Source organism: Eptesicus fuscus, chromosome 6, assembly GCF_027574615.1.
Source record: "Eptesicus fuscus isolate TK198812 chromosome 6, DD_ASM_mEF_20220401, whole genome shotgun sequence".
In the NCBI taxonomy this organism is placed as follows: domain Eukaryota; kingdom Metazoa; phylum Chordata; class Mammalia; order Chiroptera; family Vespertilionidae; genus Eptesicus; species Eptesicus fuscus.
Window position 1 is genome coordinate 27505130 of NC_072478.1, and position 12528 is coordinate 27517657.

A 12528-nucleotide genomic window follows, 5' to 3' on the forward strand; every position below is an offset into this window, starting at 1 on the left:
CATTCATCCATTTCCTTACTCAACACATGGGTGCTAAGGGCCGGGCAGTGACTAAGACAGACCCTCACAGGGATCTGGAAGGTCTGGGAAAGGCATTATTAAGCAAGCAAATGAGCAAATGAGCAGAATTTCAGTTCTATGGAGGCAGGAAGTAAGGTGGGAAGTGACAGTGAGTGGGGGTAGTGGCTTCCACTGGTGAGGCGGGCTGCATGCTTCCTGGCTGAGTGAACTTGGGCAAATCCCTACCCCTCACTGAGCCTCCATTTGCTCAGCTATCAGTGAAGTGGGTCATTATCCTGGCTGTGTGGCCTTGAGCAGGCCACTTGGTCTCTCTGAACTTGTTTCTTCACTGATAAATTACAGGTAATAATTTTATCATGTGCTTTCTTGTTTTGTTTTTTGCCTTCCTCCATCAAACCTGTTCCATTTTACAGAACCCCAATGTCACTTGGAGTACAGATGTTTTGGGGCGGCGGGCTCCTCCTCCACCCCCCATTTCTGGGCTACTGATTGTTCCAATCCAAGTGAACGTGAACGCTGGGTCTTTGGCAGAAAGGTGCCTTCCATTCTGTTGGCTGCCATATCAGGACACCCGGAGTAAGCAGGGCATCCCCGTTTTGAGCTGCTGAAACCACCCTCACCTGACCCGGGGAAGGCTTTGACTGGGAAGTCTGTAAGGACAGCATTTGGCACAGATCCGTTTTCCTTTTCGGTGAGCCTCCTAACACCCTTTGTCACCTCAAAATAGAAAGAATGATACCTACTTGACCGGGCTGTGGTGAGCAGTTAAGGAGGCAGCCCACTAAAGCACGTAGAATGGTGCCAGCACAGTCAGGGCTCCATAAATGCTTCTGCAGTTATGTGTCTCCCAGGACACGGCTCGGAGAGCACCTGTTGATTTGAAATCCACTCCTTTAAGGCAAGGATATATTCATGTTGTACCTGAGTGGGTATTAGCTATTGAGGGTTGTTGGGCACCCAGTGAAATCAGGAGAGGGAGAACCCTCCAGCCCAATGAACTACTGGAGGCAAAATGTCACCAGGGCACAGGAGGCGAGAACATGGAAATCATCAACCTCAGGAATAACAGCTCAAGCCTTCCCCCTAAGGGAACTGGCAAACAGTGGGTGCTTGGGAAAACCCAGTCGGGCGGTGCTTTGGGTAGGAGTTTGTGCTAATGTGGAAAAACACAGAATTTCACAACTGAGATGGCAGTAAAAAAAATAAATAAATAAAAAATAAGAGGGGAGGCCTGGATTTTCCTAAGCTGGAAGCAGCTCCAGGAAACCCACCAAGTTCATGAACAGACCTCTGGGGCCACAGCCCCCCACCGGTTCTACCTATGGGTCTCATTGAGTTGGCAGGCTTTCCTGTTTCCTAGCCTTTCAGAAGGGTCAAGCCCACCCTCTTTTCCATGCAAAGGGAGGGGTTTGAACTAAGGCAGGTGGTGTTCACTTTTCCTTTTTGTGCAGTAATACTCCATTTCTGAATGAAATCTTACACAGAGCCCTAGCACATAAAGAAAAACTCCTGCATGGAGGCATGGAACAGACAGACATACTTTGATGTGGGGATGGAGGGGGGGGATGGGAAGAGATAAACGAAATAACTTATATACTTATATGCACAGCCCATGGAGACACAGGCAATAGGGTGGTGAAGACCTGGGGGGCCGAGTAGGGGCTGGGAGGAGAGGCGTAAGGGGGGGGGGGGTAAAATGGGAAATATCTGTAATACCATCAACAATAAAATGTGTGTGTGTGTATATACACACACACACACACACACACACACACACATACATATAAAAACTCGTTAGAGATGGCAGCAGCCTGAGGCATCTCCTTTAAGTGGACTTTTACTCTCAGGGGCACCCTTTTCCTCCCTTCTCCCCACCTACCCCAGCAAGGAACTGTTGGGTGGTTCTCTTCTAATGTTCTTTTTAATGACAAACACCAGCATCAGGACTCACAATTTAATGGCCTCATTTCTTTATTCTGTGCTGTTTCCCACCTCCACGGAGGGTAAAACCTGGTCTTGTGAATAAATAACATCCTTAGTAACACTGCAAATCCACACGAGGCCTAGTCTTCTCAGAGGGCAGAGTATCCATGGACCTGCTGTGGTGTCCGAGGCCTCCGTGTAGCTGCCATTTGACAAGGCTGCAGGAGAGGTGTGGGTAAGGATGCTGCTGTCCCCTTCTGCTATTCACTCTTGTTCAAATAGGCCAGGAAGAGTCCCCTATTGCCTGTCAGGGCATAAGCAGTACTACCCAAGAAAAACCTCCCTGCAGCAGGTTCTCGAACACAGGCACTTTATACCCTGAGTGATGGAAAGCCAAGATTTTGTATCATCTCAGCTCTCAGCATTCACTGTCTCATCCAGCTGATTTATGGAGTTAATGCTGCACTTAGGATTTCCTTAGGAAGACCTGAGCAGTGGTAAGAGTAGCTGGAGCCACTTAGGGTGGCTATACCCACAATACTGTGCACTTGTATATGATTTGTGGGGCTGACGTGGCCTTCCATTCTAACTCGGAATCTGTGAAAAACCAAGCCCCAAACCACCCTGCTAGTTCTCCCTCAGTGAGAAACACATCAAGCTCAGCTCCTTGGGTGTTTGGCCTGAACCTTCTCTAATGAGGATGGAAACACGAGAGGCTCAAGTAAAAGGCAAGTGAGTGAAGTTTTAAGAAACGTACAGCCACCTGCATTTTAGGAACCGATACTGTGGTCTTCTACCTCCTCCACCGAATTCTTCACACAACAAAGCTTGCTCCTGAGGGCCTTGGGAACCTCAGGCATGACAAAACCCTTGGTGCACAAAAGTAACCTGTCAAGTCTTAAAAGAAAATTTCAAATTCTTAAGAAAAAAAAAATATGGCAGCAAAACCTCAGAACTCCTGTGATGCCTGTAGCCTGCCCACCTACTAAATAAACAGAACACCAAACCAGCCCAAGCTATGCAAGCAGCAGGCTACCCTAAACAGAGAGTCCTTGCCTGTGTGGGATAGCTATGGCGACGTGGGAGGAAGTGGGGTGCAACTGTGCTGTAAGAAGTGAGAAATGGTCTTGCTTCTTGAGTCCCCAACTTTCCACTTTGGGAACCCCCATTCCTAACACTGCATTTTGTGGCTGGGTTTATCCAGCCACATAAGGGGCAAAGGACAGACCCAATTTTCAGTTTCTGCTTGTTTCTAGTACAGGAAAACAATGGCTTCGATCCCTCTGCCTCTCAGGAAGCAAAATCTTCCTAGACCCAGGCAGATGGGATGTGCAGAAAGTAGTGCATCTTCTCCCAATGAAGGACGGGTGCATGTCCTCCTGGAGAAAGACAGTTCTCCAAGCACATGATCCTGAAGGCTTCTAGCACCAATAGCGAACTCCTTTCCCCACTTTCTGCTGGGTGAAAGGCCGTGGGGTTGGGAGAGCCCTTCTTCCTGTTTCACGCCACCTGAAGTGCTCACCAAGAGATGGCAAGGACTGGTGTGGGCACCTCTCCAGGTTTCTCCCCTCTCAGAAGCCTCTCAGTGCAGTTCAATGAAAGCCTCCAGCTCCTCAGGGATGAAGCCTTTGTAGGGGATTTTATTCTTGTCCAGGGTGCGGGCTGCAAGGCACTGCAGGGTTACATAGTTGAAGGGCTGGATGGTGCTCTTAGCCAGCAGCTTCTCATCCAGCAGTTCGTAGGCTGTTTTCTTGAAGGCATTGGTGGCATCCATGTGGGCCCCCGCTTCAATCAGGGCATTCATAATCCCCGGACAATTGTTCTGGGCAGCTATGTGCAACGGGGTGTTGTTGTCAAAGTCCCGACTGTCTGGGTCGGCCCCACAGTCAAGCAGTACCTTGACCACCTGGAGGGAGGGGAATCTGCCCACTGGGTATCGGCCCACATTTGTGGTGTCCTTGTCCACGGCCATGTGCAAAGGAGTGAAGCCATTCTTGCCCCGGGGGGCACACTTCAACAGCCGGTAGACGGTCTGATGCTTCAGATGCTCCTGGTCAGGCGTGCATTCCACTTTCTCCAACAGATAGAGCAGGTGGAGGATGATGGCCAGGGCCTTGGTGAACTGGACAGAGTCCCCAGGCTCCTTGGGCAGTTGCAGGGCCCGTTCCACTTCCCGGACCCCCTTGCAGAGCACCCCCATGAGGTCAGCAAAGCCAATTTGTGTGCCCAGGCTGCCCTTGGCTGCCCGGTCCTGAAGTACATAAGAGAAGAGTTCCGCAAATGAAAGGAAGCTGCTGGCCGTCATGGGGCTCAGAGGCTCCAGGTTGTTCTGTTGCATGTCTAGGGCATATTTCCACAAGCGGATACAGCGCTCAAAATTGCCCGAGTCGGCATACACGGCACCCCTATAACGGATATAATAAGAAGTGTCTGGGTGAGAGGGCCCCAGGATGCGCTCTCGGATCAGCAGGGCCTGCATGCGCATCTCGTCCGGGTCGGTTATAAGTGCTTCCAATTCCTCGGCAGTGCTCACCTCCCTGGAATAATCATAGGCCAGGACCAGCTGCGGGGGCTCGGGTTTGGGCAGATACTCGCCCCCCTGGTGCCGCAGCTCCATAGCCCGTCTCCAATGTTTCAGGGCCCCAAGCAGATCACGCTTCTTATCCACATATGTGGCTCCCAGCAATTCCAAGGCCTCCACAGCAGCTTCCCGGCTGGTGGGGCAGCAGCTCTCATAAGTTTCACTAGGTGGTTCCTCTGGGGAGGAATTGCAACAGCTGGCCCCCTGGGACTTCACGCATCCCAGACTGGAGGGACCTTCTTGGGCCAGCCCTGGCTGCACCTCCATCCCAGCAGGCTGCTCCTGGATAAGGTATTCCACGATGTTGGTGTGGCCGGTCACACTGGCAGCCAGCAACGGGGTCATGCCGTAGCCATCGCGTTCCATGCGAGCGTTGCACCCGAGCAGCAGCTGCAGGATCTCCAGGCTGCCGGATTCGGCGCAGTCGTGCAGGGCGGTGTTACCCTTGGCGCTGCGCCGGTTCACCTGGGCGCCCTGCTCCAGCAGGTAGCGGGCGATCTCACGGTGGCCCTTGTAACAGGAGATCATGAGGCACGTGTGCCCGTGCCGGTTAGCCACCTCCAGGTCGGCCTGGTGCTCGCCCACCAGGTAGCGCACCACTTCCAGGTGCCCGTCGAAGCAGGCGGCGCGCAGGGGCGTGGAGTTGGTGCGCGTGGTGCGGTTCACCGAGGCCCCGCGGCGCAGCAGGCTCTGCACCACGTCCAGGTGGCCGGCGGCCGAGGCAGCCCACAGCGGCGGCGCGCCCTCGATGGTCTCGCCATCGAAGTGCACCGAGCCGCTCGCCTCCACGCTCGCGCCGCACCGGTCCACCAGGTACTCGACCACGTCCAGGTGGCCGTAGCGGGAGGCGATGAGCAGCGGCGTCCCCTCGCCGGCCACCTCGCCCGTCAGCTCGTCCAGTTCCTCCCGGCTCCGGCCGCTGAGCAGCTTTTGAAGCAGCTGAAGCTTGCCGTCGCGGGCGGCATTGTACACGACGGTGCGGAGGTCCATGGTCCGGACCTCTGCCAGGCCATGGGCTGGCCGCCGGGAGACGGGGAGACGGCGGGCTAGAGCCCGGAGGGTCCGGCTGCAACCTTCACCGTCTCCCCCGCCGCCATCTTAGGGGCTCCTTGGGCGGAACAAAATGGTTGCCGCTGCCGGGAGCCGTGGTCTAATGGGAGCTCATAGAGAAATGTAGTCCTCGGAGCCGGCCTGCTCTATAGGATAGGGAAGGAACTGTGAGGTTTGAGAACTATATCTCCCAGAAGTTCGCGGGCTAGCCCCAAGCGAACTTTTAGCACGGCGCATGGTGGGAATTGTCGTTCCATTTGCCGCCGATTGTAGCGGAAACTGTCAACGGAGGACTACAATTCCCGAGATGCAATGCCATCGCGATAGCTTATGGGACCCAAGGAAGTTTTGTGACTGTCTCACTGCCGAAGCCAACAGGAAACGCAAGCAAGCGCCAAAGACTACATTCCCCAGAAGTCATCGGGAGCAACTCGGCGCCTATTACCGAGAGGGAAAGCTGGCTTAGCCGGCCGAGCAGTCTGATTTGGGCTGCTGACAGACAGGGGGCGCTCGGAAAGGCAGGAAAGCCGGCAGGGCGAGGATATTAGGGGTGCAGTAAGTACAGGTGGCCCTACGGGTCAATCTCGTGCATTCACTTCTCATGCATTTATTCTTTCAGTCACTCACCCTTTACTACTGTCAACTGAAGGTGGTGGCCACCAAGGCAGTACCCCCAGAAATTCTCGGGGTGCAGTAATGAGGGGAGGCTTTAGTGATACAGCTTCTGTGTGCACCGGCTGGGCTGTGAGACAGCTTAGGTGTGAGGCCGCTCAGTCCATTCAGCTCCAGTGAGGGTCTCTCACTGCTTCAGTGCTGGTGTCCCAGGTCCTGCTGAGGGAACGCAGTCTTGGAGGGAAACTGAAAGGGAACTCTGTTGAGGCCGAGGTGAAGCTGGCACATTGAGCGGGCTCATTCGTGTGTGTTTTTGGTGTTTTGTTTTGTTTTGTTTAATTGTTTGTTTTAAGGTTCTGAAGGAATTTTTTATCCAATTGGATTATAGGAAAGTCTTTCTCTCAATTTTGGTACTAATTATCCACTATCCTCTGGGGAAGCCAGCCCCCTTGAAAGAAGTCAAGACCGTCATGCTGGCTAGACCAGTGCAGACCCTCTTGTTCGCCTTACCACCAAGCTGAGCCCTGCCCAAATTCCCGACCTACCGACTCCAGGACATGTAAGAAAATGGTTGTTTTAAGATCGTATGTTCTGGAGTAGTTTGTGATGCAGCATTAGTAACTGGAACCGGGTTCAATGTAGCCTGTGGCTTTAATTTTACTGTCTATACTTACTAACCAAATCACACAGTTCCCTAAGAGTTTGTTTACTATGTCTGTTTCCTCTCTGGGGGACTGCCTGCTCAATGGGAAAATATGCCTTGGTTTAGATTCTAATAAACAGTCTCACTCTGTTCTTGAAGGGACTGGATAGATCCATGCTGCTTCCCTCAGCCTGAGGTATTGTTATATGTCTTTATATAATTAGTTCAGCCACGTTTATTGATATTCTAAGCACCGACTATGTTTTGGGTTCCTTGCCACAAGCTGGGGGTGCCGCAGTGAGCAGGCAGACAAGTGTTCTCAAGAACCCAGAATCTAATCAAGGGAGGGAGGCTAAGTCAGGGTGTGTAGTCAGGGATGTGGGAACCCAGAGGAGGAATAGGTTAGACCTGGCTGGGAGGGAAGGAAGAAGTTGGGAGGTGTTTCACTGATAGGGAGTTTTTCAGGTAACGTTGTTGAAAGAAGCAGTGTTTCATATCATTCTAGTTATCTGTTTGGCTTAATACATTACCTCAGGCTTGGTGACTGCTGTGGACTGAATTGCGTCCTCCCAAAATTCGTAGGTTGAAGCCCTAACTCCCAATGCGACCGCATTTGCAGACAGAGGCTTTAGGGGGTGTCACCGAGCCTTGACAGTCATCCAGGGGCACTTCCACCCCATGCCATTTTCTGGGAGAAGCTCGCTAAGTCTGACCCACTTCAAGGGGAGAGAATTAGACACCACTCTCTCAAGGGAAGGGAGTTAGATGTGGGAGGGATGTCAATAAGTTTGGAGATATGTTTTAAAACCATACACAGGCCCTAGCTGGTGTTTCTCAGTGGTTAGAGCGTCAGCCCGTGCACCAAAGGGTTGTGGAGTCAATTCCTGGTCAAGGGCACGTACCTGGATTGCAGGTTTGATCACTGGACCACTCAGGGTGCATGTGAGAGGCAGCCAATCAATGTGTCTCTCTCACATCAATGCTTCTCTCTCTCTCTCCTCCCCCTTTCCTCCCTTCCACTCTCTCTAAAAATTTAATGGGAAAAAAAAATCTTCCATGAAGATTGGCAAAAAAAAACCCACAACAAACAAATAAAAAAAGACCACACACAGAGCACAGACCCAGGGGATAGACCCTAGCATAGGCACGATGCAGTCAGAACCTCATTGACTCTCTCACTCCATGCCTACAAGACAGCCTTTCAGGGGAATTCTTCGACAGCTCGAGGGCACAGTCCCTTCTCTGTAAAAGTGCCTAAATCAATTATGCAATTGGTTCTTTTTATAACATACTGGATAAAACATTCAGAGCTAAGCACATCTATCAAAAGGACATTTCATCAAGTCCTCTTGATTTTTTCTACAAGATAAGACATTGCTGAATAAAAAACAGACATTGTCCACACTACTTTCTTAGCTGTCTCTGGTGAAGTGTACTTTTCTTTTTTTTATAGCAGAAGTCTGACTTGTGAAGATACCCATGCACACATGAAGTTTGGGGAAAGAGGGAGGAGTCTACCATGGGGAAATTACGTGGGGGCATTTTATTCATTTATTTTTTATTTATTTTTTATTGATATCAGAGAGGAAGGGAGAGAGAGTTAGGAACATAATGATGAGAGAGAATCATTGATCGGCTCCCTCCTGCACACCCACACTGGGGATCGAGCCCGCAACCCGGGCATTTGCCCTGACTGGGAATTGAACCATGACCCTGGTTCATAGGTCGACACTCAACCACTGAGCCACACCGGCCTGGCTATGGGGGACATTTTAGTCACCACTTCTCAAGCAGAGATGACTGATATAGGTGGCACTCAATATGTATATTTTCTTTCTCATTGAGGGCCTTAAAGGTGACCTTTGCTCATTTCTAATAGAAATGTTGTTGAGTAGCAGGAGTGCATGGTTCCCTGTGACAACAAGCAAGAGAGAAGCTTTTCTTTGAGTATGTAATTTAAAAAATTGAAATAAGATTATCCCTGTTAACATGTGCAACTCATCGCATTTAGGACATTCACAATGTTGTACAACCATCACCTCTGTCTAGTTCCAAAATACAGGGGTGGGCAAAAGTAGGTTTATAGTTGTGAGTATGCAAAACAGTTTATTTTTGTATTATTATTTATTGTATTATTTTTCCATATGAACAACTCTAAACCGACTTTTGCCCACTGCTGTATTTTTGTTACCCCAAAAAGAAACCCCTTCCCCATGAGCAGTCACCCCCCCAATCTATATATTTATTATATATTAGAGGCCCGGTGCATGAAATTTGTGCCATGGGGGTGGGGGCCCCTCAGCCCAGCCTGCACCCTCTCCAATCTGTGACCCCTTGGGGGATGTCCAACTGCCTCTCGCAATTCAGGACTGCTGGCTCATAACCACTCACCTGCCTGCCTGCCTGCCTGATGGCTCCTAACCCCTCTGCCTGCCTGCCTGATCGCCCCGAACTGCTTCCCTGCTAGCCTGATCGCCTCTAACTGCCTCTGCCTTGCCCCGCACCCAGGACCCAGGATTCCCTCCTCTGGCCAGTCACAGGCACCTGGGACCCAGGCTTCCCTCCCTCTGGCCGGCCGCAGGCACCCAGGACCGGGCTGGCTTCGCCCAGGCCGGCCGCAGCTGCAGGGGACTGTGGGTGGGCTTGTCCCTCTCCCAGGCCATAGATGCGGACACTGGTGCCCGGGACCATGGGGCGAGCGGCTTGTCCCTCTCCTGGGCCGCAGCCTGGCTGGTCCCCATTCCTCTCTCAGAGCTCATTTGTGCCTGGCTGGTCCCCATTCCTCTCTCGAGAGCTCATTTGTGCCTGGCTGGTCCCCATTCCTCTCTTCCCAGTGTTGAGTGTCTGAGCAGTTAAGGTGTGATGGCATGAGGGCGTGATGACCATTTACATATTAGCTCTTTATTATATAGGATTATATATGTACATAAATGTGATATATAAGTATATATGATACATGTTTATATTATATTAGAGGCCCAGTGCATGACATTCATGCATGGGTACGGTCCCTGGCCAGCAATCAGGGCTAATCAGGTTCCCAGGTTCCCCGCCTCTCCGCCTCCCCACCTCCCTGTCTCCTCCTTCCCTCATTTCCTCAACACCCTGCCTCTGCTGCTGATCACCTGCCATGTTCCATGCTGCCCCCTGGTGGTCAGGGCACATCATAGCATGTGATTGAACTCCCAGTCTCCTGGTCGAACTCCCAAGGGGACACTTTGCATATTAGAGAGAGAGAGGGAGAGAGAGAGAGAGAGAGAGAGAGAGAGAGAGAGAGAGAGACTAGAGGCCCAGTGCACAAATTCATGCACGGGTGGGGTCCGGCCAGCCCGCCCCTATGGGGTTTGATTGGGCTGGGCCAGTGGGGGGGAGGGGCCACAGGCAGTTGGCCAGCCGGTCCTGCCCCCTGGTCGAACTCCCAGTCAAACTCATGGTGGAGACGACAATTTGCATATTAATTAGCCTTTTATTATATAGGATAATGATATATCTATAATATAATTTATAACAAAATATAATGTATTATAAATATCACATATATGTATAAGATACATAAAATATAATGCATATGTATATATACACACACATATAATGTATATATAATGTTTTCTGAATAATTTGGGGAAGTAATTTGGAGTCTTTACAACCTGTACTCTTAAATACTTCAGTGAGCATTTCCAAAGAACAAGGACATTCTCTCACAGACCCACAGTGTAATGATCAACATTGGAAATGTCACACTGATAAGCCCGATCATCTAAGCCACCATCCAGATTCCAAGACTTTCCATTGTGCCAACAGTGTCCTTTCTAGCTGCCCCCATGGAAGTCAGAGATGTTCACAACCCTTTCCTGCTTCCCTTCCCCTGACCCAGGCTGGTTTGTCACTGAGTCTGGGCCAGGTGGGATCAAACGAGGATGATTTTTTTCTCCAATTATTGCCTCCCCTGCTCTCTTGTCAAATCTCCCTTCTCTGCCCTGAGGAGCACATTCTGTAACGTGACTGATCACTGTCAGTGAAAAAGTCTTGCCCTGTCCTGTCCTGTCCTGTTAGCAATTTCCATCTCAGAGCTTTCTTCAACCCCTTGCTGATTCGTGATGCTACCGGGAAAACTTGGGGCAGCTCCCTGCTCTGCCTAATCCCTTCTGCCTCACTTCGCACATGTGCCAGTGTGTTCTGTTTCTGTCCACCCCTCTGCCGCTCGGCTGAGGCAGGGCGGTCTCTGAGAGCACCAGCAGGTGTGAGCTCTGACCACCCACACAGCTGCTCTCTCCGGGTCCAGAAAGGCAGGCATGGAGAGCACAGATTCCTGAGGCAGATATGGGTTGGGGGAGGAAACTCAGCTATCTCCTTGTGATGCTGCCTGCCTGTTGTCATGGAAACCCAAGCCACTCTCTTGAAGGACCCATTAAGGTGCAGGATATAATCAGCACCCTCTCTGGCAGACCCCCACCCTCCCTGGACAATGCAGCATCTGAGTTCTGCCCTCACCACCCCTCTCCAGCCCTGTCTGGGGATGACTCGCTATGTGACCACAAGTCTCCTTTCCTGTCCACATCTTGGCCTCCTCCCCCATGGAAATGACTGAGGGACATGTCGCAATTGCCACATTGTCTCTGTGTATCAAACTATGAGAAGGGTGTAAGATAGTGGCTGAAAATGCAGATACTGTATGCAAACTGCCAACAGTCAAGTCCTGGCTCTGTCACCCACAAGCTGTGCAACCTTGAGCAACTTGCTTCAGCTCTCTGAGCCTCGGTTTCCTCTCCTATAAAATGGGGAATGATAATGGTACCTACCTCATAGGAGCTAATATATCTATAGCTGTTAAAATAGTATCTGGTTGTTTTAAAACCCTAATATATCTATCTGATGTACTATTATTCAGCTACACAAAAGGAATGAACCATGGACACAAGCTATAGCATGATGAACCTTGAAAACATGCTGCTCCGTGAAGGAAACCAGACACAAAAGGCCACCTAGTGTGATTTCATTGATATGAAATGCCCAGAACAGGCAAACCCACAGAGACAGAAAACACATTAATGTTGCCAGGGGCTGCAGGAAGAGGGGGGTGGGGAGTGACTGCTTAACAGAAACTGTGTTCTTTTGGGGGGCGATGGAATGTTCTGGAATTAATCAGGTAGTGGTGATGGTCGCAGGACTTTGTGAAGTATGAAATGTCACGAAATTGTCACTTTAAAAAGGTTACATGCAAATTTTATGCTCTGTGTACTTGCAAGGTTTAAATATTGTTCTGATGGAGGGACACAACACAATGACACTCACATAGAAGAAAGGCAGAACCCTTTGTCACTTGGAGCTCCAAAGAAGAGGACGTAAGCCTTACACCAGGGACAGGGTGACAGTAAACTGGAGCTGTAGGGGGCAGCCCATACAGGGCAAGCCATTGGGGTTAGCTAGGTTTCCCCGGCTTCCTGAAATGGGCTCATTTGAATAATTTTCCAAACTCCAGGACAATAGGGCTGTCCCTAGTTGCCTGGTTCCTAGCTCTTGGACAATTGAAGGAGGTGTCTAGTGGCCCTTGAGTATGAGAGTGGATAAGGGAAATAGTCCAGATGTGGACTTAATCAATTGCTCAAGAGGACCTGATCGGCCTCTGAAATGGGTCCTTCCCTCTCTCCTTTCCTTCCTTCGTTCTGTGGAAGTAGATATTAATTTCTCATCTGTGAAA

The 12528-nt window shown here is 50.7% G+C and overlaps 1 protein-coding gene and 1 long non-coding RNA gene across 2 annotated transcripts in view; one reads left to right on the forward strand and one right to left on the reverse strand.

Annotated features, from left to right (window-relative positions):
- The window catches only part of LOC129149421 (uncharacterized), a 53744-nt gene that overhangs the window by 1087 nt on the left and 40129 nt on the right, over positions 1-12528 (forward strand). Inside the window, exon 2 of the long non-coding RNA XR_008556310.1 lies at positions 435-712. This is a non-coding gene — a long non-coding RNA (uncharacterized LOC129149421). The remainder of the gene's footprint in view (positions 1-434; positions 713-12528) is intronic.
- Positions 1969-5722, reverse strand: FEM1A (fem-1 homolog A). Its single transcript, XM_008150597.3, has one exon. The coding sequence runs from the start codon at positions 5513-5515 to the stop codon at positions 3527-3529; it is 1989 nt and encodes a 662-aa protein (XP_008148819.1). The 5' UTR covers positions 5516-5722; the 3' UTR covers positions 1969-3526.